The 26,516-nt window shown below is 38.8% G+C and overlaps 1 protein-coding gene across 28 annotated transcripts in view; it reads left to right on the top strand.

Moving 5' to 3' along the window:
* The window catches only part of RBFOX1 (RNA binding fox-1 homolog 1), a 1,117,054-nt gene that overhangs the window by 844,003 nt on the left and 246,535 nt on the right, over window positions 1-26,516 (top strand). Inside the window, exon 1 of one of the 28 annotated variants that reach the window (XM_032125569.1) lies at window positions 9,147-9,743. The exons of 24 other annotated variants lie outside the window; for them this stretch is intronic. In XM_032125569.1, the coding sequence (XP_031981460.1) occupies window positions 9,600-9,743 (144 nt within the window). In that variant the 5' untranslated portion in view covers window positions 9,147-9,599. Of the gene's footprint in view, window positions 1-9,146; window positions 9,744-26,516 lie in introns of those variants that run through there. 3 more of the 28 variants (XM_032125563.1, XM_032125568.1, XM_032125567.1) reach the window with 3 other exon arrangements.

Below are 26,516 nucleotides of genomic sequence, written 5' to 3'. Positions count from 1 at the left end.
GCAGGATTTCATATTGTGTTTGAGAATGCGTTTAGCACCATATGTTCAGGCACTTTATAAATATGTGTTCTCTGACCTCACTGATATTCTCTGACTCCAAGAGCTGAATTCCATGTATCGTTTAGGTTTGCAAAAAAGACCATATTCACATAAAAGCAATTGTTTAAAATACCCTTTTAGGTTTTTGGGTTTTTTTTAAGTTTTGGTATTATTCTATGTAGTTTTAATGAATAAATAATACTATTTCTATTAAAATAAATCATGCTGTATGAACGTTGTATTGAGCTATGACAAAGCAAGGGGTAATTTCCTCACAAACATAACAGCTATGAGAGGGTCCAGTCTCAATTTTTATATGGTCAGAATTAAGTCAAAGCCAAATGACTTTGCTTTGTTTCTTTCAGATTTATATTTTAATTTGAGAGTCACTCCATATATACAAGTTAGAAACTTCAAAACCAATTTAGATGCACAAAAAATAAGTTCAATTTGAAGAGTAATTTATTTTCAATTTTCTGTGACAGTTTCTTTAATTCAAATACTTGTAGTAATTTTGTGTTTAATTATAGTGTTAAAAATTTGATGTTGCTAAATTTTATCTTGAAATGATTTTAAATTTCCTGAACAAGCTCTAGGTCTTAAAGGAACAGATACAACCACAGTCTCTTAGCAGGAGAACTAGTTTCAATAGGGGTACTATATTCCAAGAAGAGCAAAGGGGAAGTGTTATTTGTGTGCATAAAAAACATTCCAAAGCAAATTTTGCTATTTTTTTCTTCCCTTCAAAGTACATGAATATGAATAGATTTGTGGGGAGGAGAGTTTTTGTGAGTATTGAGTGAAAAAGGGGAACTGGTCTCTCTGAGGTTTTGTTACTTAGAATTTGAGGCAAAGATCCTCTCTTTTAAAGAACCCTACATGAAAATCCTTTTACGGCTGGCATAAGCATAGTTGGAATAAACAAGGTTTAAGGCTTTCTTTCTATTTATGAGGGTGTTTCTGCTTGTCATGACTGGGAGATTCTTGGAAGTCAGAGGGAAGTTGGCCTGTGTGCAAGTGCTGCTTGTTCTGCTGGTGCTCATGCTGAGGAGCAGCTGTAGCAAACCTGCTTCTCTCGAGTGTGTCCAGCCTATTTCTGGTACAAAACACTGAGCACAACATTTTGTACATTGTGTTGTGCACATGCTTTATTTCCTGGAAATCACTTTGCAGGGGAGGTGAAGGCCCCATCCAAAGTGAAACATTGTTCAGTGCTTGAGTAGGGGAGTCTGGTCATAGCTTTGTGACGTTGATTATTGAGAAGGGTCTTAGAGAAACTAAGGAATATCAGGTAATCCGTGTGTAAATGTCCAACAAGAGTAGATTTTAATGCTGAGTCTTGGATGGTCTGAACCCTGGAGGATGAGAAACTTGAGCTTTATGCTGAAAGCAGATGTGGTGATAGTGCCAAAAAAACAGCAGAGGGGAAAAGAAGAGGGAATTCAGTGTTTCTGGTGTGAATTTTGTTGCATTAAGAAAGGCTAGAGAGGAAGGGTTTACAAGTAGGAGAGGACAAGGATGGCCACCATAACAAGGGGGAGTTGATTAGTGTTGATGAAAGCAAGCAGCTTCGAGAAAATACTGTAAATGAATTTTCAGACTCTAGTTAGTAGCTGAGGAAAAGGAAGACTCAGTAGTGTGGAGTGTGACACCTTATCAACTGAAGTAGGAAAAGATGAAAAAAAAGGCCAATTAGAGTGTGAAGAGAGGAGAGAGCTGATGCTGGACTCGTGAACAGAGAGAGGTTACACTAATGAAACAATGGGAAATGCAGTATGGAAAGGACAGGATCCCTGGAGGATTGAGGGGAAATTGAAGTTAGGAAAAAAAAAAAGCAACTGCTTCGTTCAAAATTGGTGAATAAACTGGAATAAAAAGAAAGGAGACAATATTTACTCTGTATATAAAATTGAACTTTCTCACATGGTACTTCTGTCTCTATCTCAAACTAAACAAGCCTTTGTAGGCAGCTTTGTATCAGTTTAATATGCAAAACTCCTTCCATGCCAAAGCTTGTCATTCTGCAAGGGTTGGAGAGAGCCAAAATTCCTGTCTAAAAAAAAAATATATATATATATATATATATATATATAGAACCAAACCAACCTTCTCTGCCTAGATTCTGGCACAGGAGTGAGATTGGGTCATGGCATCAGATATCTTTCTTCTGGAATGGGATTTTGGAGAGTGTATAGCTGCTTACCTTAGCCATGGTAGTGCTTCAGTATAAACTGGAGCATAAAGCTGAAAACCTCTCAATTTTAGCTCTCCTGAGTCATATCTTTATCTCTTTGGGTGAAGCTGGGTATTTAACTAGAACCTGTCAGGCTTGGTCATAACAATTTGAAGTTTCAGTTAAAAGTCAGATTGAAAGCCAAAAGAAAGAACTAGAGATGAAGAAGTCATTGAGCTAAATTTGCAAGTGACTTAGCCCATGTTATGGGGTAGGGCCAGAATGATGAGGAGTGTTTTGAGTTTTGCTGGTCGGTGATGATAAACAAAGTCCTCGAGGGAGCTGCACAGGAATCCTTTGCTGCACTGGAGGGATCCTGCACTCTGGGGAGTGGGCAGGCTGTAAGCAAAGGACAGGAGAAGCAGAGATAAGGAGGATTTCTTGGTTCCATACATAAGCATGTTAATATTTAGCTGTTTTACATTAAAATGAGTCCAGCATTGAGAGCCAAGTATGGTGGATCTAGATTCAGTCAGAATATATGAGGGATGGCCAGATGTAGACAGAATAATAAAAGAAGTGATTTCACTGTAGAAGGAAATTGTGCTGATGTCCAGTTAATTTAATTCCTACAGAAAAAAAAATGCAACCTTTACATAATAGCATAATTAATCTATCACTTATTCTCCTTCTGAGATTTGACATCCTTTTAATTTTTAAGAGATTAATAATATTTCATAAAAAACCTTCTTGATCAAGATGTGTTTGTGCTGTCCTACTATGTATTCTTACAATTACATTTGATGGTACTTTGGTTATTTTGACTTCTATTGCTGTCACATGGAAACAAGCTCTAAATTTAGGTGCTCCTGCAGCTTATTTTGCTCTCCAAGTTAAATTCTTTCCTTGTGAATTTATAACAGTAGCAAAGTGTGAGATATGGTGATAAAAACTAAGGAACAAAAAAAAAAAAAAAAGTGGGGCAAACTTTTGTGGATTAATGAATTAGTGTGAAAATTTTAATTTAAAGTAAGTGTTGTATACGTGAACAAAATCGAGTGTAGTGCTGCAAGTAACTTGTGTGTATATAAAATAAGAAAACACAATTTTGTATGAAAACAAATCTAAGTGAAACATGTGCAGTATGTCCTTATTGTCAAATGCTCTCTTTCTCCTGTCTGATACTTGACAAACTGCCACAAGTGGCAGTAGTGAAAAGTAGGCTTTGTCACTTCAGGTCCACCTGTACACTTCTTTTCTGAGTAGTTTGTAGCCCTTCCATTCGATGGACTGAAGCTTAACAAGGTGTACACAGTTTTCTGTGGTTAATATTCCTTAATTTTTTAGATTACTTTAAAAAAAAATCCTGAGTTTTTAAATTTCATCCAAAGTTCATTTTCTAAGGATCATATTGTCATGTCTTCTTATCTGGACTTGTGGAAAAACCTTATAGGGCAAGGCTACACATGACACACCTGTCATCTTTGTAAGATTGTGATATGAAGAATAACCTAAATGGTAATTATTAAACTGGACACCTGTGTTCAAGGGGTTCTTTTCTGATGCAGGCTTGTACCAGTGTGTCAGACCTAAAGAATCTCTATAAGTACCTGTTTGTAAAAGTTGATTTGGTGTTGTGACAGTAATGCATGGGGGGTGTGAGCACCCTGTGCTTCTCAAAAGGAAATGTTGTAGTGTCTGCATTGCCTTGTGCTCAGGGCGGTGAGAGTGGGATTGCCAGAGGATTTTTGCTGCACCAATTTCCTTTTCATCTTTTTGGGTCTGCCTATGTCCCTGCTTCCCGAGTTTAGAGGTAACAGTTTAGATAAAGCTATTTGGGTATTCCCCCCCCCCCCCCCCCCCCCCCCCGACCATGTAATGGCACATCACCTTAAACTTTCCTAAATCAGGGCTGCTGCACCCACTGCCTCCTGCTCTGCCCAGCGCGGCCCTTCCTTTGTCGTGGCCATGGTTCCTGTGCCACGGGCTGAGCTGCGCTTCCCCAGACCTTTTGCCCCTTCAGGCATCAGCCACGCTGCCTTTCCAAAGTGTGCCCGCCGAGTCTCGGTGCCGATGTGGCGTAAGCAGCTGACGGGAGCGCAGCGAGGAGAGCGGGGCGATGGCGATCCCGAAGGAGCTGGCGGCGCTCGGGGTCGCGCTGCTGGGGCAGCCGCAGGCTCCCGCTGTGGAGGCAGCGGTGTCCCCAGGGAACGCCGGCGAGTTCCCCGCGGGTGCGGAGCGGCAGGCTGTGTCCGGGCGCTGGAAGGAGCCGTGTGCCCTGGAATGAGCCGTGTCTCCGCTAGATGGAGCGCCCGGAACGGCGGAGCGGGAGCGCTCCCGGCCCGGCCCCGCTGCGGGACCCGCTCCGCGCACCCGAGCTGCCTCCAGGGCTTAAAGCGCGCTCGTTTCCCTGCCCGCAGGCTCCCTACAGAATGTCCCCAGAGCAGGGAGATCACCCTGCTGACGAGCGCACACGTTCTGCTCGGCGCTGCCCCTAACTCTGTAAAGGCTGAACATTTTATTTATCTTGTTCCCTTCCCCTGCCTCGAGCACGTTGGTGGGAATAAAGGCTCCTGGCTGCTCCTGTTGTGAAAAATCTAGAGTTAATGCTGATTGCTTGTGAAACGTGTGTTGGGTGGTGCTGAAGAGGTTAACTCCGTGCTACAGGGGCTTTGGAGATATTGGGTATGAAGTACTGGAGAAGTCAATGGATGTAACACCGTGCTTAATAGAAACAGAAAATTAGTGATTCTTATTTGCCTGAGGTAAGCATGAGCCTCTGTAATGTTCTGATCTTTGTGCAAAAACCTAGTAAAGAAGAGCAATCTTAACATATACCTGATATTAGAAACAGGGATAGTCATGACAAGAAAATACCACTGGAAGGATGAGACGTTGCCTTTTAGTTTACAAGAATACAGGGAAACCCTTTGATTTAATATTTTTGACAAAACAGTATTAAAAAAAATCTGTGATGTTTCCCCGCTTTATTTTAAAAAGACTTAGTATATCTACAGAAAATAGAATACTATGTGAAATACAGGCAGAGATATTGATAATTGATAGTAATTTATCAAAATACGTTACTGATGTATTCGATTTTATAATGTGCTGGTTTTCCTGGTTTTAAGTCCTGGGAATTATTTTTTTCACATGGTGTTAGATAAGGAGGGTTTAGAGAAAGGGCTGCTCTACTATTAGATTGTCTGCCACTTGCCTGAATTCTTTTTGTACCGCATCAACCACTTTATAAAGTAGAGAAGAAGATACATTCTTCACATGGAGCGTTTAATATGCAGTCATAATTAATTTTTTCTAACGCTTGATGTCTGGAGGCATACAATACTTGGAATACTGCATAGATCCTTTGTGTGAACTTCTTAATGTAGCCGACTACTGAGATGAGCTTGAAGTGTAAAATGGTGTGTGGTGTTGCAGGTGATGTGTTTGAGCCTTCTTTTACTTGATGGAAATGGTTTGACTATTAGATAGTCTGCTGTGGTAATTCCAAAGGTTAACTTCTAGGTCAAAGGTCTGGAAACTCAAAATTTGGACATAAGTTTTAAGTTGACTACCAGGTCACAGCAAACGGAGTGGTTGATTTTAAATGGAACGTGTTACGTTAAATAAACAGATGCATTGCAAATATAAGTGGTTTGGATTTGTAAGTCAGCTGTGTGAGAAGCACTGCTGGTCCTTCTTGCTTTGTTTCGGAGCTTCTTTGCTTTTGTGTTTTCATTGGCATATTCAGGATTGATCCAGGCTTTGCTGTTGGCATTTTTGAAAGGGTATTCTCAATGCGTGCGGGGAGAAGGTGTCTGTCTGCAAGTTCTCTACCTGTGCCATAAGCCACGACATGGACAACCCAAAGAGGCTGGAGGAGGGAGTGTTGACTCCCATGGCGGTGTAGTAGGCATTGGATCTCAGATGGATCCGTTATTAGTGTGGCAGAAGGTTTTATCTACTAGAATGTTTCTAGGAACTCCCACAGAGGCTGATGTGGGCAGTGTAGATGACTGGCCTCTTTGTTTTATGTAAAATGTTGGTATTTGTTGTTAATTGATAGGTACTTGATAATATCAGCCGCTGAGCGTGGGGTGAGTTCAGTTCCTGACCCAACAGGGCCGAACTGAGGCAGCTGGGAAATGTCATGTGCTGTAGGCGAAGTGGCCTTTGCAATTGCACTCACTGGCTGCGGTAGAATAAAGGAAAAATCGAGTTGTTAATAATTTGCAGATGAAGTGTTGCTGGGGTCTGTGCTGTTCTGTGGGATTGCATGCTGCTGTTACAGGGACGCTGTCCCTGTGCAGGGGGATGGAAGGTCAGGCTGTGTACAGGCATTCATGTCCCTTTGGCACAGCTGTGGTGGCACTTAGGGTATATATAGCCATAACTGGGACTGTGGGGGTGATTAATGGGCTGGGTTAGGGACAAAAGTGTGTGTAAACAAGGAAATGGCTTTAAAGAAGAGACATTGATTTTGTATTTATAAAAATAAAACACATTTTGTTACCTTTTTTCTTTTTAGACATAATGACAAGTTATCCTTGGAAGGGATGAAAATTGGTAATGACTTTCCCCTGCATTTCTTGAAGCAGTGTATATCAGGCTAAAGAATTGTGTTTCTTTTTTAGGTCTCTTACACTACTGAATTATGTATATTTATTGTTTCTCTGTGTACAGATGATTTGGATAGTTTAGATACTGCTGTTCTTTTAATAATATAATTATGTAAATGTAAGGAATACACACTATTTGTGGGTCATATTTTTCTGACTTCAGATTGGGTGAAAATAAAGGATAAAAGGCTGGTGAAAAATTCACTTTTACAATTACTGTTAGCTACACTGCCAGTGCTAAATTCTCTTGAAGTAATTGTTCAACACACTGCCTTTAAGAATTTAATCTGTTTTATGGATGTCCTTTTAGCTGTAAAATAGTGCAATAGACAGAAGAAGCTTTGCTTGACCATCACCATGTTCCAGAACTTCACTTTGGGAAATTGGATAGACTTATATAGTTCCAAACTGTTTGGCTAGGAAGCATGCTGCCTTTGATTTTGACATAATGTAAAAGGAGTTGGTTACCTTACATAACGTATTTGTTTTTCATTAAACATGCTGATAAGGTCTCATTAAAGTACCATGTATTATTTATGGTATTTCATATGAAACTGAACTGAGGGGGAACTTCTCTCAGCTTAGGGCATTTGCAGAATAACAGCCTTTCTGTGCTAGAAAAAAAAATAAAAAGAACGAAGAAAAGCATGACATACTCCTGTCAGAACAGGAGACTGCTTAAGGCACAGAGAAAGAATGAAAAAAGGAGAAAGGGCACAGAGAGGGTTCATTTCTCCTCCTCCTCACTCGCTCTTGCTCTGTGGCATGAGGGGTTTTTTGTTTGGTGGTTTGGGGTTTTTGTTTGGTTTTTTTGGTGTTTTTTTTGCTTTTTTTTTTGGTGATTAAATAGTCTGGGCTGTTCTAGTAGATGAGTCCGTGATAAACTGCAAAAGCATGGATGTGTCCTAAGCCAAACCCAATTTCTGTATTGTAAGTTTGTGCATGACTCTTTTGGTGTTGATTCCCGAGTTATGAATGCATTGCTTTTGTTGCATTGACTGCTTTTGAGAAAGAAAATTACATAATAACTGATTCTGCTGGAAAATTTTCAGTTTTGCATGAAGAAGACTTAGTGGATCTAAATCAGTCTCTGAGGCTTGTGTGGGTGCAGGTATGTGTGTGCACATGTAGAATGAAAAAGAAATTATTTTTTTTTAATGTAGCACCTGAGTTGCAGTGACGTGTTTTGATTCTGTTTCCAGTTAAGCGAGGACTATTTTTTGTTTTTAAGGTTAGATCTTATATCAAACCAGTTATGCTGTTGATGAAATAGACTTCTCTTGTATGTGGGTTATTTGTTTATTGTTGTTAGCATTAAACTCTAGATCTCAGATGTGTTTTTGTGGGAATTAGATATCCTATAAAATAGGCTATTTTCAAATCTTCTGCAGAGTCCTTTTAAAAGGAACCCCTTCAAAACCTCAGGTGGTTCTTTGAGGTTTGACCTTCTTTCCTGATGAATTAGTATTTAATTCATTTGTCAAATTCTAATTAAAAATAGTAATATTTTCTGTTATACTTGAGTTGTATCTCATGAAAAAAAAGCCCTGTAATATAGGACCTCAAGGACAAGCTGTAGTATAAATTATTTGATTTGCAGGTCACATCCTACTTTATTACATAAAGACTAACTAGATCTCCTAATGAATAATTATTACTCCATAAAATCAAGGGGGGGGGGGGTGAATAAAAACCTGGCAAGAGTAGAATACTAATTTTGAGGTATCGTTCTCAAAGAAGAAAGTAAACACTAAATTCTGAAAATTGCAAATGTAATTTTTCCATGTAACCTGATAGGGCAGTCCTTGATAATAGATTGACTAGCTGTCAAATAAATTTGTAATTTTAGATGAGATGGGCTTTAGACCAATTTTAAGATTGAGTCTATCCAAGTGTGCTCCCCTCCCCCAGTAAAGTAGACACAGTGTGCCACAGAATTCTGTTTCATTCCCAGTGTTTCTGCTGCAGTGGTTACACAGCTCCTGCTCAGTTTCATTGTAATGCTTTTATAGGCTTCTCTGGGAAACTGGATAGCGAATGAAATGTAGATATAAAATTAATTTGTAATTTAAAAAATCATTTGCTGATAGCACCGTGTATTTGCTGGAATCTTCCTGGCTAGCCAAGATTCTTTCCCTTTCCTACTTTGTGCTTCATACTTCTGTTCTTAGAAGGGGAAAGCCCTTTTCCAGTCAGGTGTGAGTCCTGGGAGGGGGGGGGGAAGTGTGTGAGTGTGTCTGTGTGCATGCAGAATCATAACAGGCATTCAGTCCCAGCTGGGCAATGACACTAATTGCCCAGATCTCACGGATGCCTGTGATGCAGCACGCTCACTTTCTCTCCTTTCCTATCCTCTCCAGGGATTTTTAAAATGCAGTATTTGAATTTTGGTGAGTGGTAAAGACCCTGCCCTAGGACCCATTTGACAAATGAGAAGCTGTGCAGCATCAGCACCAGTCGACTGAGCCTCACTGAGTCTCTCTCTCTCTCCTAGTCAGCAGCTACTGTTGTGAGACAAGCTTCAGCTCTCTGTCATTGAGGAAGTTCCATTTGCTCATCAATAGGCTGCAGGCTGTGTCTTCTTTTTTTCCTCTCTGTTAAAAATTCGTAGTTTAAACCTACCAAGTTGCCTTAGCTGACAAACGAATGTAGGGGTTTGGCGCTGGGGAGAGGAGAGGCATTCGAGAAACACCGTTTCTTATTTAAATCATCAAAAGGGAAAAAAAAAAAACCAACCCGTAGTGACAAGATAGGGCAAACGTGCTTGCATGCAAGCCCCCTCACTTGTTCTACGTAGACTTCAGAGCAACACCATGCAGCATCCCCTTACGGGTGCAACCTGCGTGGCACTGCCGAATGTGGGCATGTGTCCCCAGCTCTCCTGTGCCTTGACTTTTATGTACTTACAGCAGGTAAGTTTGCTTAACTTTTTCTTTTCCTTGCAGTGCTTGCTTTGTCAGCATCGTTTGGGGGATTTGCAGTCGGGGAGGTATTTTTTGTGTGAATAGACTGTATAAATGTCTCCCACCCTGTGGAGCGAGTGTTGTGCCTGCACTTAAGAATGTGAGAGTGAGTAGAAAATATGTTTTAACAGGGCATCAAGCCTTTGCATATCTTTTGGTGTTTTGGTGTTGGTTTATTTTATTTTTTTTGCAGTGTCTCCATTGGTGCTGTTTATAGATATTTAACACGGTACTGTCTGCGTTTCTCGTGGATACTGTAGCAGAGTTTCAGCCATAAAGGACTGCTCTTTATTCACTCGAGGCATAAATTATACTTCTAATGTAAATGTGCCCAATGGCAATTTTGTTTAAGCCTTCTTTGAAGACAGGAATTTTAAGGCTGTGTTGAAACGTGCTGCTGATTAAAGCCAAGCTGATTTTTGCTTCACCAGGAAAAAGATGATTTATAAGGATATATCTGTGCAGAATACTTCTGTCATTGAAGTATATTGGACTGGGTTTAAAAAAAATGTTTGGGTATCAGCACAACAATACCCATTTCTAGTAAATTTTTAATTTTTTTTTTTAGTTTCATTTCGTTTTTGCTTAGAGGATTTTTTTTAAGTATTTCGCCCCCCCCTCTCTCTTCTGAAAGCATTTACTATTTGGTACCCCCTCTCTGCTGTAATGTCAAATAACTGGATAATAACACATTTTTTTTAACTGGTATTTTGGAATCATCTTTGTATTCTACTATATTTTATAACTGAATCCACCATTACAGAGTCATCTAGTAAGTATGTAGAGCCAAGACAGAAATATGTTATCATGCAAAAATGATTAATACTGTTTATTCTGTTACTTCTGTTGAAACTTCAGGAGGAAAAATATTCTTGTGCCTACAAAGAGGGGCATTTCTTCCAACTTCCACTACAATAGTTTCTTTGCATATTGACTTCCCTGAAAGTCTCTAACTTTATTTCTGCATTCACAAATGCCTGAAAGATGTTATACGGTATTTCTTTTTGTTTCTAAAGAATAGATAAAATAGATTTAAAGCTTATTTTTATTCGAGAACATTTATTTTCCTGTTACTGCTGAAAGAAGAGAGGTCCAGTATTTTCAGGATATAAAACCTTCTGTAGGTTTTTTTTCTTGTGTAGTGTAGTATAAACCATTTCTGACTTCCAGCTTGGGAGTGCATAACAACAGATCCTTGCATGCGCCCTACATTATCCATGCATGTGGGAGGGATTCATATGTCTGCAATTAAAATTTGCATCAGATAAATATGATGTGTTTAAATTTCAGTAATTTGCATGCTGTAACTAAAATGTTCGATCTTGGTAGTTCTGTATTCTGGGTCTGTTTTGGGAATGGCATTTATAGATCAGCTTTAATGATCCAGCGTGACTTGTGCACTTAGTGGTTATATACAAAATGTACTCCTGTGTTTTGTTCTGGATTTGTTTTTTTGAGTTTGACAAAGAGCAATTTCTATGTTAAAGATAGAGCTTTTGAAAGGAAAAATGGGAATTAAGGTGAGAGGTCAACATGGCCACACAAGGAGCTGATGAAGGATAACATAAAGATGAGGTTGGGTGCTCTAATAACCTTCCTCAGTGAGATATTGCAGTATCATTATGCAAACACATCTATAGCATGGCACTGCTTTAACGTTTACGAAACTGTGCAACTCTAATGAATACTTTAGAACAGGGAATTCAATTGCATCTATTCCGTTCAAGGGAAAGATGAGAAGTGGTTGCTAATGCACTTTACAAAGCGCTATATCTAGCGGATAATTTTTAACTCTTTAAGTGGATTAACTGCCACACTTAAACTATTTTTTTTATAAGTGTTTGCTTTCTCGTCTCCTTAATCCTATTGTCAGTTTAGAATCATTCTGCCTGTACTAATCACAGTTATATAATAGGTTGAAAAGTCTGCTAAATTTGTGATGAAAATTGTGGCAGGTTCAAAATTCTGTGCTTGTTGCTTCTTTTGAATGATGGTTGGCGTTTTAGTTATTCTGAATTCCTAGAGAGTCAGGTAATCACGTTCTTAATTCAGATATTATCTCTTATTTTATGTATTTAAGTATTTCTTTAGAAACAATGCTACTTTATCTCAAAATTATCCAGGCAGAGAGGACTGAGTTGACATCACCTGCAAAGCCAATGTAATGTGGTTCTGGTTTTAAACAGTAAAGGAATAGAAAGTCGTTTGTTTTTGAAAAAACATTAGTAAACTTTCACCATGACAATATACTTGGGTTTTTTTCTATTTTTCCCCTATCTGATAGTGTAGAGCAAACCTACAAAAATACTTGGTTTGTATGTTTAGTGCAAATATCACTATTTCAGTGAAACTGTAAATGTTTTTCTCTCTCTATGAAGTTGTCTATCGATCTTAAATACAGGTAACCTAAAAGCTTTATGTGGCAACTTAATAACTAGTGAATCCTCCCTGCCTGTGCAACCTGTGACCAGCAGTAAATAGACATTATGTGAAGCTGTCAAGTTTGGTTTTTCTCTCTAAAAATTGCACCTGAGATATATCTGCTCACTTGCACCTCAGTTAAAATGAACTCAGACATCTGTATAACAACTGAGCTCTCTCTTGGTAAACTTTGCTGCCTATTTAGAACTTATGAAAATATTTTTTTTTTTTATTTTTGCATGTCTGCATTGGTATTCTGTCATGTGTAAGTTTTACAATTGGATATAAGCCTTTCTTGAAAGACTGAAAGGCATTATTACGTTCTTCTCAAGATGGGTAAGCCAATCTGTCAGTAAATACTTATTTATCCTCCTAGCCACGAGGATAGTGGTTTTCTGTGGAGCTGTATTAATCATTTGGGAAAACCTGTTTTGGTAGTCATTGAAAATTGGCCATTATTTATTTGTGAAAGTGACATTGCTGGCCAGTTTGTGTAGTATAAATGGATAAACTGATTTCCACAGTGTACTATAGAATGCTCTACTACTTTTTCTAGGGTTAGAAACTTGATTATTTGCTCTGATATCTTTCACTTTACATGTGTGTGTAATGTTTTAAGAGCCAAGTGAGGAACAGAATATTTTTTTTAAACAGTTTATGCATGGAGGATGCTTTACCTAAAAATATTTTGGGCTTTACTCTTGAAAATAAAGTTGAAAATAAACAAAGAACAGAGGCCTAGATCATGTTATAGATTAACTCTTGATAAGATGTTCACTTGAAAAAGCCAACAGAAACTGAAGAATGCTTCTGAGTTAGTTATTTGAAATGGTCTGAAATGATGTAGACACTTTCTTAGTAAGATAGTTCTAACTGTGGAAATCCAGAGTGAGTTTTCAAAGAGCATCAAAACCGAAATGACTGTGTCAGTGGCAGCAGTGAACAGAGGGAGAATGTGGGGCTTGGCCTTGGAAGTTTTCACTGAGTCACTGTAAGGACAGGGTCAGCTGGTAAAGTGTGGATGCATGTGGGTAAGAATTTTCTTTAGTGTCAATATTTAGAGATACAGGAGAAGGGAACTTGGATTTGTAGCACACCCTATCCTTTGGTAACATTTTATGGGGTTAGAAACAGCTGCATCTATTTTCTTTTCTTCCCCTTAATATGACACATCAATGCAAAACCCAATTTCTGACCACACATTTATATCAAATGCTGGCCTGAAGTAATTTTTGCAGCAAAATGTTAACCGCTGGTAAATTGGGATTTTGGGTCTATTAATGGAGGCTTAGTTCCGTTAACTGGTGTTTTCCCATGGACTATGTTTTCCTGGTTATTCTGTTGGTGGTAACAAAACGAACTCTTGTTTTGAAACATCACAGAATATTCCATGTCATAGTGTACAGTGCTGCTGTCATTATTTTAAAATTGGTAATTTTTTTTTTTTTCTGTTTAATGATGATAGATGTGCTTTGTTTTAAATAGTGAAGTGGTTTGTACAAAGGGTAATTCCTCTTAAATGGAGCAATTGCTCATAGTGGACATTCACAGATCGAAAACAATTGAACTGAAACTTCAATATCAACCTTTTCTGTCTTTAACAAAGTAGTTCATGGTACAGCTCTCATACCAATGACGAAAAGAATCCACCATGAAAACAAAGCAGAAACCAACAAAACCTCCATCTCTACCCCAGCTATTCCATTACTGCTTACATGGTAAATCAGTGTAATTTTATTTGGGCCTTAAGCATTATGACTACGGAGAGAAGCTGAATTCCCCTCTCAGTTACTTATGTCATGCTTCTGGATCTGATGATTTATAGGGGTCTGAAAGACTTTTTATCACATTCTTTCTTCATGGCTTAATTCAACGTTGATTTATTTGGTAGCATTTTCAATTGATGTAGTCAATAGTGTCAATAATGGAATAAGGATTAGAACAGATTATCTTTGTGCTAAAATTGTGTAAAGAATTGGATGGATGAACAATTCAAACAATTCCCAGACACAGTTTAACTTTTTTCAATAGAGCAAAAGCACATCAATTGCTGAATGCCACCATTGCAGTTACAGTCCTAAGTATCTGGTTTTTGCATTTAATACTTCGGTGACTTTTCAAAGGTTCAGGTATGTCAGTTGAATTCAATAACCAATGTTTTATGGTGAGACTGTTTAAACCAATCATAAGGACATGGCCTTTCTTTGCCTAGTCCATTTATAGTACTCACTCACTCTGTGGCTCTCCTGTAAAATCAGTTAATCTGACTTTAGTTCTTGAAAATTTTAAGCATCTGTTAGTTTACAAATTGGAGTCCTTGCACGATTTTGTTCCTCTCTCTGCTATTTCATGGAAATTTTCAGGTGAGAACGTACAACCTCTGCTTATGACTGCGTGAGTGCACGGACGTCCACAGTACTAATGCTCACTCACCATCTGTTTTTCTTACAGCTGGGCCTTGAGTAATTGTCCAGTAGCTGATGGACTGAGGGTAGGCAATATTTTCAGGGTTTTCTGATTCATTTAACTGGCTTCGCTGCCCCAAGAGAAACATAGTACTTGTTTATTCATATGTGTAGGCTAAAAGCCTGTGCTATGTCAGACAAATTATGGTACTCTGTTAAAACAAAAAAGGAGCTGCTGTCCTATAGACCATATCCTGTGGTTGCATTTGTACCTAAGGGGACACTGTGGCACTCTTAGGGAATTCTAGTGTATCAATGAAACAGACCTCAAAAGGTGGGAGTGCAGCTGTTGCATCCAGGAGTGCTGTTAATGCGGATTTCAGGAATAATGTCTTGCTGTTTAACCAATCAGGATAAATAAGATCATTTGGTATTCACCAGTAAACTCAGAAGCCGATACTTGAGACTCCACCTGTGATTGAAGCCCAATTTCCATGTTTACATATCTTTTGTCTCCCAAGAGCTGCTCTGTTGTTTTCCAGAGGCTAATGAGAAGTGGCTTAGAGATCAAGTGCTGTAGCAGCTCTCATTCTGAATAAGAGCTAGTTTGGGGCATTTAACTCTAGCCTTGTCAAACAAGGTCAGTCACTTACAAAAGCGAGAGGAAGTGCTTCAGTGAAGTACTCCCCTCTTTAAATACTAGAAGGAGGGGGGAAAAAAAAACCCAACCAAAAAAAAAGAAAACCAACTCCAGACACAAAAACCCCTCAACAAACCAGAAGAATCTGTTAAGAAGGTTATCTGCTGCTTTGAGCAAGAGCAGTTGCAAAGGACCTTCCATGTGGTGGGAGCAGGTGAATATTTTTGGCTTAGAACCATTGGTTTTTCTAAGTGACCTCTTTGAACATTTTCAATCACTTTATCTGGAAAGGAATGGCTGGATATTCTGTTGTGAGCTATTTGAAAGTTGTCCCCCTTCACTAATATTTGCTAAGCATGTATATGGATGGGTATTTTCTGAAAAAAAAAAAAATATGTGGTGTGGTATTTTATACCAAGGAAAGCGTGTGGTGGTTATGTAAGCAGGGGTTTTTCTCAAGGCAGCCAGTAGATATTTCAGTTTGTTTTGATTTTTTTTGACCACAGCCATTCAAAACTAGACTGACTTTTTTTGTTTTGTTTTCAATATGTGTATTTCTGAGTTGGTAAATAAGTACTATGATCACGTTAATATTAATTCTGCTAAAAATATTTTTGAAGCATTTAATAGGCGGTATAAATGAAAGTGATAAGAATTGTGACACTGGAATTTATCACCTTGTTTTATAGAGTTAGAATAATGCTGGTGGAAAGGAGAAGTCAACACCCTCTAAGAATCCTTCAAGCTTTCCTGCCTTTTAAAGGTGCATGTGCGATTGATTTATCAGTTTTAAGGTGTGAGGTGTAGTGCAAGAGCTCTCCTGAGAACCTCCTGTCATTTCTTTGCTGGCATTGCTCATTTCCCTCGGAGTTGCCTAGTGCAGCACCATTGACTTCTTTTACATTTTGCTTCCCCTCCCACTCTGTCAGTGCAGCAGCCCAGTGAATTTAATTAGAGAAAATAGCATATCTAATGTCTGTGCTATCCTGACTAGTTGTAGTTGGGCCTTTGGTCTTTTGCACTAGAGCAGGCTCCAGCTGTGGAGGGATCTCGCAGTGTTTTGATCCTGCTCTTTCTCGTTGTGTTGAACACAGGCAGAATCAAAATTAGATACCGTAGTAAGAACTGAAGCATTCAGTGAATTATTTTTTGTTCATAGTGAGTCACTGATTTTCACTTTTTTGTCCAGATATGGAAAGAAAGGCTGTGGTACTTCAAAACTGAAATACTTAAGATGTTCAGGTACTCATGAATAAGAATGCAAGTGCTTTCATCGTAGACAAACTTTAAATTTGTTTTAACCCTTTATTTCAAAATGCACCAGAAATTGTTGCTCTTCCTAACTATAACATCTTGAATATGATTTTTTTTGTAACTGTACACTGATTTTATACTGCCATCTCATATATATTTGTGGTTTGTGTATATACTTACATGCCTTGCCTCGATTCCTTACTGACTTGCACTAATATTTATTATTATGTAGCTTTGAAGCTGATTTCTTCGGTTCTTTTGCTTCTCATAGCATTTTGTTTTATAGTAATAATCATTATTTCTGTTGCGGATAGTAAGTCTTATGTACGTGAAATAGTTAATTACGAATATTGATTATGGGTGCGAAGCTTAATTTACGAACAAGGAAAGATAAAAAGTTCTAAAATACAAGCTTGTGATGTCCTAGTGGCACAATCTTTCATGAGACAGTGGGAAATTAAAGTATTTCTTTGAAATAAGTTACAGTTACCATTGTAAAGGGAGGCAAAAAGAAGGTTGAAAGTTCTCCCTGAGAAGATTTTGCCAAAACAGAGCTGGTGTGAAAATCTGGGGGTGAAAAGAAGTTAGGCAGCCCATATATTCAGTGAGTGTCCCCTCCTTAAGCTTTTTCCCTTGTCATGTATTAGTCCTGTCTCTGGGATGTTACATGGCTGCATGGCTCAATTAATGCTCTGTGGCAGGAGGAGGAAAAAAATGTCTCTGTCTTGTCAGAAGTGAAGTTATTTACTTTCAAAAGCTGACAGAATAGCACTGCAGGGGCTTCATTTATTTCCGTTCAGAATGTCATTATTGTGTAATGCAGAGGGACTCCTGCATGCATTGCAGGCTTACTCTTGTAATCTCAAGTCTGCTGGATGGCTGCAGAAGTGTAAAATGGCCCACTGGAATGTTTCCCTATTCTGACTTCAGCTTGTTCACTTTTGCAAAGCAGCATTCCAAGTGTCTTAAATATTTGCGGCTTAGAAGGCGATAAACGTGTTTGTGGTGGTGCTGATGCCGGATACCTTTGGAATCGTGCTCTGGCCTGGCTGGAAGACTGATTGTATCCTGAGTTACCTTTATAATGAGTGTCATTTTCCCTGATGGGTAGCATATGGTTTTAGACTGCTTTTTCAGCATTCCTCTGTCTGTCATGCTCTCTAGTTTTCCCAAGTCTAGCCCCAAAAGGAGTGTTTTAGTGCAGAATGTTTTATAAAGATTACTTGCTATTTCATTTCAAAGTTTGGAAAAGCATTTGACTTTGCTGTTGTTGTCTTGCACGTCCTTCAGAGGCAAGATAAGTAGTTTTGGTATTGCCTACCCAAGTTCAGCGTGTCTTGCTGCAAAAATACAGGAGTGTTCAGAAACTGCAGTTCCAAGGGGCTTGGTTTATTTTTTTCCCTTTCCCTTTGATACCATCTCTTCCAGCTTCACTTGGAATACCAGGCTTGGCATGTGCACATGAAATTGCCTGTTGCTCTTTGGAAAGCTTTTTGATACACCAAAAGTAAAAACACTGAAACAGCGGAGTTCAGGAGTTCCTCTGCCCTTCTTTCTGCCTGTTCTTAAAATAAATAAATAAATAAATACTCCAATAGAAAATTACTTAATTTGGGGAGGAGTCACATTTTTAGTGATAGTTGATTTTTTTTTTTAAGGGTAAACCCTTTTTGATCGGTTTTTTTTCTTTTTCTTTTTTTTTTCTATTTAGAGCGGGTAGAGTAAAAATTACTAAGATGCCAAATTAATTTGTTAATGCTGGATTTTATTTGCACACAACATATCTTTAAATGAAGGCAAAAGGATTCTGCTTCTAAATGGGCTTGCTTGCTTCTTTCCTGCTTTTCTCTTCCTTTTATTTGCAGACATAAAATCCAATAAATTTCTATTGCAGTTGCTGGGCTTGGGGGAGAAAAAGGAGAGGAAAAGTACAAAGCTATTGGGAAGCGTCAAACACGGCGGATGATGAAGTACATTTCATAGCAGCCAATTCCAAGCCCAAAATCCCTGTTGTGCAGGAAGGCTTCCCAGCTCACACAGGAAATTCAGCCATTGCACAGCAGAGTATTAATGATTTATACACCCCGCACCACTGCTTTTGTTCACTCGCAGAGCCAGGGTGTGTTAATAAAGGAATTTCAGGGAAAAGGGTCCTGGCATGCTGAGTTGTTTTGCTCAGTGCGGTGGACGCTGCCTCATAAATCAAAGGAATTTAGTGCTTTACAACCTTTCAGAGCTGCTGAGGGTGGGTTTTTTTGTGGGTTTTTTTTTCTTTTTTTAATCTGATACACCTAGGAATATTTTCATTTCTTTTCTATAAAGAATGAATGAACTTCTGGATGAGATCTATTCAGCTGTTTTAGGGTTGATTGGTTTGCTTCACAGTGGCATTATACTTCCATTTGTTTTCCATTTGGATTTATGCTTTATGGTGTTGTCTATGGAAGGAGAGTAGCATGGTTTTATTATCATAGAGATGCAGATCACATTATATTCTGTCTTATTTCTTAGAAATAACTAAATGAAATATAAAGGCAAAATACATTTGCAGTAAGCAAAGCAATTTTATATTCTCTACCTAAAATAAAAACAAATAATAACACTTATTAAATATTATTATTTTAGCTAATTTTTTCTAATAAATATTTTTCAGTGTTCTACTATACACGAGTGATAATTTTTGAAGTTGTTTTTTTGCCTGGAAACTTTGTTTCTTAATAGCAACTGCAGGATTAGGTTCTTAATTTTGTATTGATTTACATAATTATCTTTTTCTAATAGTGGATCAATATTGATTTTGTGAAAGAAAATATGTATCTACACTTGATTATAGACATGAAGATAAAGAAGGCTGTTTTTTAAAAATCTCTGAAATTGTGATGTGAATTAGAGTATTAAATAATGTTGTAAGATGTCCTAGCAGAAAACCACTTGGTTGGATAGTTATGGAACCTAATCTTTGCTTTCCATTGCCCCTTTAAAAGAAGGTTTGGTGAGGAAATAGGAAATAATTGCAGGGAATGTGTTTTGCAATTAAAGGCAACCTGGTTTTACACGGGCATCTTAAGACTTCGTATGACACAGCAGACACAATGTTTTTAGCCTGTTTGGGCCGTTCAGCATCATAGATTCAGGTACCTTTTTGTACAGGAAATGTAACTGTCCTGTCCTGGCTTGGTCACAATAGAAAAGGTGATTCCCTCTGAGCTTTGTGGGAATCAGTACTGCAGAAGTTAGAGCTACTTAATACTGAGAGGAATTCTTTGTTTGCAGTTTTTGTGGTCTGAAGGCAAATAAATACTTTCCTTTCTGTTTTCCTCCCTCGTTTAAATATCACAGATTAATATAAGGTAGGTGCCCAGTAAATGAGGTTTATGTTTATAGAGCAGCATTGCTGCATTTGTTTGTCCTCCATTATTTGGGTGCGTGAGTGTTTCATTGTATTTAATTATGTCTGTGAGGCACAAGACAACAGTCAACATCTGCTCTATTGTTGCTGTGGTTTACAGATAGCTTTGATGGGTTATTAAACAATCTATTCTTCAAACAGCAAGCAGGGAAATAAGCTGCACCCATATTATGTAATTTTGTAAAGGTACATTATGTAATTAGTTGTCTAGTATTTGCACACTAATCTTTTATTTTGATTGGATATATGCTATTCCATTTTAAAAAAAGTGATGATCCTTGGCAGTTTTTATTTAATAGTGAATTTCTAGTTTCTCTATGGGTTGAGTTAATTTTCCCACTACTAATTTGATTTCACCATATGTTTTATATTGAAATAATGCATCTGAGTTGTGAATGCTAATACAGAAATTAGAAATGTGCATTAACTTTCATTTATTACTGAAACAGCTACTGACAAACTATTAAGACAGAAACATCATTAGGTATCTTAAACTATTTTTGAGTAAAGGTTTGTGCTGTTACCAAAGCATCAGTTGGGGAAGGCAAGGTTCAAACTGCTTTGACTCTTAGATCTTACTCAGAGCAGAACATCCCTCGGTACACCCTGGGCAAGAGAAGTTGTACAAGCAGGGGGATGACTCTGTGGAACTTGACTCTTGTACAAATGGATTTCCTGATGGAAGTGTGCTTGCGTGTTAATCTGCTTTTAATTTTGTTTTGGTTTAGTGTACCTGTTAACTGCTTCAAGTTTCTTTATGTAACACCGGTGTCCGCTCTACTGTATCTGCATGCATTCAGGCAAATCACTGAAAGATTGCAACTACCCAGCATGTGATTTGTATTTTGCCTCAAAATAAAATGTAGAAGAAAATGTTCCAGACACAAATGATGAACAGATCCTAAAATTAGACTTTCTCTATCTTTTATCATTGCAGAAAATCACCTATTAAAAATGTTTGAGAACACGAGTCTGTAATATTTTCACGGCTCCTGAGCTGCTACTGCCCACAGTTCTAGAGCTGCAGCTTGCTGGGGTTGCTTCTCACAGCAGGGCTTCTGAGGCTTTGGAAATACTGTTAATCCAATGAGCCTGACTTAGGGACCCGGGTTTTCCATTGGAATAAAGTGGTTCAAAATCCTTTGGAACACGAACTCTGCTCTGGTGAGACCCCACCTGGAGTACTGCATCCAGCTCTGGATCACATTGCCCTGAGAGGCTGTGGAGTCTCCCTCACTGGGTATATTCCAGAACCATCTGGACACAATCCTATGTCCTGTGCTCTGGGATGGCCCTGCTGGAACAGGGAGGTGGCATCAGGTGACCCACTGTGTCCAGCCTGACCCATCCTGTGATTCTGTGACCTGTTGGAGCAAATCCAGAGGAAGTGCCAAGATGATGAGAGGGATGAAGTACCTCTCCTGTGAGGAAAGGCTGAGAGAACTGGGATTGTTCAGCCCAGAGAAAAGAAGGCTTTGGGGTGCCCTAAATGGTGACCTTCCAGTGCCTGAAGAGAGCCTACAGGCAAGACGGACAGAGACTTTTTATGAGAGCGTGGAGATACAGGAGAAGGAGGATGATTTTAAACTGAGACAGAGTAGGTTTAGAGGAGATGTTAGGAAGAATTTTTTTTACTGTGAGGGTTGTGAGACACTGGCACAGGTTGCCCAGAGATGCTGTGGATGCCCCATCCCTGGAAGATTTCAAGGTCAGACTGATGGAGCTCTGACAAACCTTTTTTAGTGGAAGGTGTCTCTGCCCATTGCAGGAGGATTGAAACTGGATGATCTTTAAGGTCCCTTCCAAGCCAAATCATTCTATGATTCTATGAACTAAACTATGTACATGAAAAACTTAATTCAAATGAAAAAAATGTATAAAAAGCACGGTTACTTGGAAAAGTATGCATCCTAACAGGTAGGAATGGTGTTCCAGGTGCTTGTTGAAATGTCATTTTGTAAAATGGCCATAATTTTTAGCATAGAATGAAAATTCTTCCCTTTTTTTTTTTTTTTTTTTTTTTGCAAGGGCTTGCTAGAAATACTTTGTAATCTTCCTCTCACCTACCTGAGATTGAAACAGGGTTTTCAGTTCTGTTCCTTCTCCGTGGATGTGGAGAATTTCTCTTGAAGTTTTGATGAATGGAAACTCAAACAAGAGCTTCTAATTACAGTTTTGTAAGAACTGAAGGAATGCCAGGGTGCTGCACTTTGTTTTCAAGGTGTTTCCAGAAACCCACTGTGGGTGGGGGAGGAACTATGGGTTTGTCAATTTTATTTTTTATTTTTTTATAATATCTATGACTAAATTGGCAGGGTGGGTCTTTTAGGAAGTGCTCATTATCAGCAAACATTTGTCTTTGTGTGTGACCAAACAACCCAGGCAGGTGTCTCTAGAAGCCTGCATGGGAATGGAGCATTCACGGGCTGTTTTCTGGCATGCAGTGCAGACATGGATTTTCCTGGGTGAGAAAAGCAGGACTAGAATTTCTGCTGGGGTAGATCAGTTTATTGACTTCTGCTGAGAATGCTAGCCTTGGCTTTGCTGTGAAATTAATGCATCGTATGGTGAATGTGCATTTTCTGTCATCGTATTCTTGTATATTTTGCTCAATAGTTTCAAGTGTTTATTTGCACTAAAATCGTACAAGTTGTGTGTGCCCATTTCCAGAAGAAAATGAACTTTGAAACTCCTTTATAAAAACTCCAAGGGAAAGCTATTTTCAGCTTTATTAAGGAAGAAGAGTTACAGCAGGCAGCATCTGATCTGTGAGAGTGATGGGTACTGGTTACTCTCAGAGCTTCACAAGGAGTTAGGGCTGTGGAGCACAAAATATTTCAGTGTTTTCTTCGTGTGATCCTAAAGGGCTAATTAGGGATGAAGAGTTGATGATAAATCAGGAAATTCAGCTCTTTGTGAATGGCCAAACAGATCAGTGGAAAACAAAAAATATTGTTAGGCAGTGGTACCAGATCACTCAAACATGCAAGAAAGGAGGCTGTGAAGAAGACCTATCAATAACAAAAAAATGAGGTAGTTAAAAAAACCTTTGAAAATAATTTCTGTAAGAATTCACTAGTCCCAGTTGACTCATTAATTATCTTGAAATCTGACAGTTCTGTAGAAGCAGCTATGGAGTGCTTTTTTGTCAGTGCAATGCAAGAGAGATGTTCCAATAATAGCATTTATAATCCAGATGTGCAAAAGTCAGGTCTGTCTTATGAACCTCCTGTACAGTTCATGTTTGCTGAGCAACTCAAAGCTTGTACAGAAATATTACATTTCTTATTTTTATTTATTCCTGGTGTTCAGTCACATGTATTTTGGTGGTTTACTTCTTTACTAAATAGTATCAAATGTTTCATTCCTTCTGGTTAGAAACCAATCACTATTGAAAAGCTTTTGAGAGAAGGTAAGATGCTCTCAGTTGAAGAGTTTAATTTTTAGTGTCTGATCCCCTGATCTTGCACTGCAGGAGAACTGACAACCTCTGAGGTCTTAGAAGGGGAGTACTTACTCTTTGTCTTATTTCTTGCAACAATAAAAATCTTACTCAAGTTATTAGCTGGATATTAGTATTTGCTGAAGCACTCATTTCAACAAAAATAGAAATAATCCACTTCTGTTGTCCTTTCCTGTACAACTTTAGCCCAGTCCTTTGCTGATGCCTACCAAGGGCCCTGGCACAGGTTGATTAAAACATAAATGAAGGTGAGATTAAAGGCTTTTCTTTCTCTATTCCTTTCTAATATCAAATAGAACTGACGAAAAGTAAAGAAGTGGGTGGCAGGAAAGGCTTTTAGCATCTGGCACTGATACGACAGGGTTCTGGTTTTCTGATCTTAGGTGCTTTCTCTCCTCTCCTGTTATTCTGAGCAGTAGCATGATCCCCCTAGCTTTACATTGTCCTGAGAAAGTTGTGAGAGACAACCTTAGAAATCAAACATTCCCATGAATTCTCTACCTACTGTGATTACTGAAGAATATGTAGGAGTGGAATGTGTAATGAATAAATAGAATATTTTTAATAGGTTTCAGGAGAGGGGGGGAAAGTAAACATGTGTTGTGATTCTTTCAGGTGAGATCTATTTACTGTGTTACCAGGAAGACTTCTTGAAGCTTAATCCAGGGAATTTTGTTCTTCCAAATTAATTGTCCTGTGTACCAGCACTTTACAGAGAGGTGGGTGCAGAGAGTACTCAGAGCAATCCCACTAACAGTGATCTGGCTTCAGTCCCAGACCCTCAAACTGGGGGCAGGAGAGATGTGACCCATCTCAGGGAGAGCCAAGTTTTAGCCCAGCCTGGATAGGCTGGGTACAAGACCTCACACTGAGTTTAGGAGTGGTGTTGAGTTGCTGAACATGGGATTAGGTGTGTCACCAAACATGTGCATTAGGAAATGTCTATGTGACTGAATTGACTTTAGACATTAATTAGCAATGAAGTTGAAAAAGCTTTCTCAACTTTCTGCCATTCAGATTTGGAGGCAAACTTCCTATCAGCTGAGCTTTCTAGTGCTTCCAGCCAAATCCTGCCTGCCTTAGATGCTCCTTGCTTGTAGCTCTTGGCTAAACTTTAGTACTTAAACTATTGCCAGTGTCTTGAATAGAGCTGAGTTATGGCTTACATTACATCTAATGCCTTCAAGTCTTGATATTTTATCTCTTGAGAATATGAAACTTGTCTGTAGTGAACAGAAATTCCCTCTGATCCCTTTAAAGACCTATAGGGTCTTTATTATTTTGGGGTTTGAATTGGTTGTTTCTCCAAGGCACCCTGCTCACTTAGGATATCTACCCTATGCTGGTTTCTGCAATCAAGCCATAGCACTTGGCATGGTAGGGTGCTTGAATGATGTATTTATACAGGCAGGAGGCAGGGTTTAATATCATCTCATGATTCACTGTGCAGTCCTATTAATACGAACTTGACTCGGGGGAATAAGTAGCTGTTACTTGTCAGCAAATCCTGAGCGTATTAAGGGGGTGAAGTTGTATTGAAAGATTCTCGCAGTGATACTCTGCTGTTCCCAAGGGAAGCAAATGAAATCTGTACTTTGATGAATAATGAATGTGCTAATTGGGGTCAAGAAGAAGTCATAGCTTCCTGTGATACAGTTGTTAGAGTAGCCTGACTACAGCAATAAAGAAAAGTCTGTTTGACCAGATTTGGTAATAAAAGTATGTGGGTGTCTGTCATCTCTGTCATCTCCACACGACTAAAGCCTGGGATGTGACAGTGGCATGCAGGTGGTTGATCTCTTCTGCAACACAGGGGTGTATTCCTGGCATCCTCTTTTAGGTATTGGTTGGTGCCAGTAAGAATATGGCCATGAACGGATGCTGAGACTGGTTAAGAGCTCAGATATTACCAAAAATCCTGTGTGGAATGGATGATGATCTCTCATGGCATGGCTTGGGTATATCACTAGGGTTCATTAAGAGTGGATATTGCTTAGTTAGTCTGTTCCTGACTTGCAAGGAAAAATGCATTTGTTGTTGCTGGTCTGTATTTGCAAACAAATGTACCCTAAGGGGAATATCACAGCCTGTGCTCACCTGCTGACAAAATACCTGCAAAAATACATATTTCTTGGTCATCCTGTATTCAGGACACAGAAGAATAAATGAGAATGAGGAAGATATATGCAAGTATGATTCTAATACGTATTTTGTGAAATACATAGAACCTGACACTTTATTAAAGATGTATGATAGTGCTTATCATTTGTGGAAGATGTACATAATTTTCAGTAGTTAGTCTATGTAACTGCATGATATCAAACAAGCATGAGATCTTGAAAGTGTTCTGTGTTTCATACAAAATTTTCTAAGCTGCTTAACTTCTCATGGATTGGAGGCTAATCTCAGCTGGTTTAGAAAATGCAGATAATCTCAAGAGCAGAGTAGTGAAAGATATCTGAAGTAGCCTGGAGATGGGAGAGAGTGTGTTCTCAAAGAGGCCAACAGGGAAAATTCAACTGATTTGATACAGCTATCCAGCTGATAAGAGTTATGTAATAAAAGCCAGCATGGAGCTCTGCAAGAGAAGGAAAGCAATGCAGTGCTCAGTAAGGCAGAAGAAACAAAGTGCAGAACCTTGTAACACATCTTCTGTGCTGGGGATAAGTCGGGATGTCTGCATGTCAAAATCAACTCTTGGTACTTAAAGCAACAGTATTTTCCTCCAGTTTTGCAGCTAACTTTTCTGAGTGATCCAGGACAACTGGAGGCACACAGAGAAGCTTTCTTCACAAATATAATTGTACAGGCCCATGGCGGCGTGTTCCACCACTTTTTGTAGCTTTAGGAGGCTATTTTCTGTGTGGCACCTTGCAGTCCAATGTCACCCTTTTTCCTAGTGCAGAGCACAGCACAATAAACAACTGAAATTTCCAGATTCATCCTGCTTTAATTCTGACACAAATGCTGGGATAAAAATCTGGTTGTGATGCAGAATCTTTCTAATTGGTGTGATAGTGCAGCTAAGTTAAAAGACACCTATATCTATTTGATGTTTGTTTTCAGAGAGTAGTTGTTCGCAGATTGTTCTTGGCGTTCGTGCTTTGATATGTAGAGATGATGACAAGTC

This window comes from Corvus moneduloides, chromosome 16 (assembly GCF_009650955.1).
Source record: "Corvus moneduloides isolate bCorMon1 chromosome 16, bCorMon1.pri, whole genome shotgun sequence".
Lineage (NCBI taxonomy): Eukaryota > Metazoa > Chordata > Aves > Passeriformes > Corvidae > Corvus > Corvus moneduloides.
This window is presented reverse-complemented; position numbering and strand designations above follow the sequence as displayed.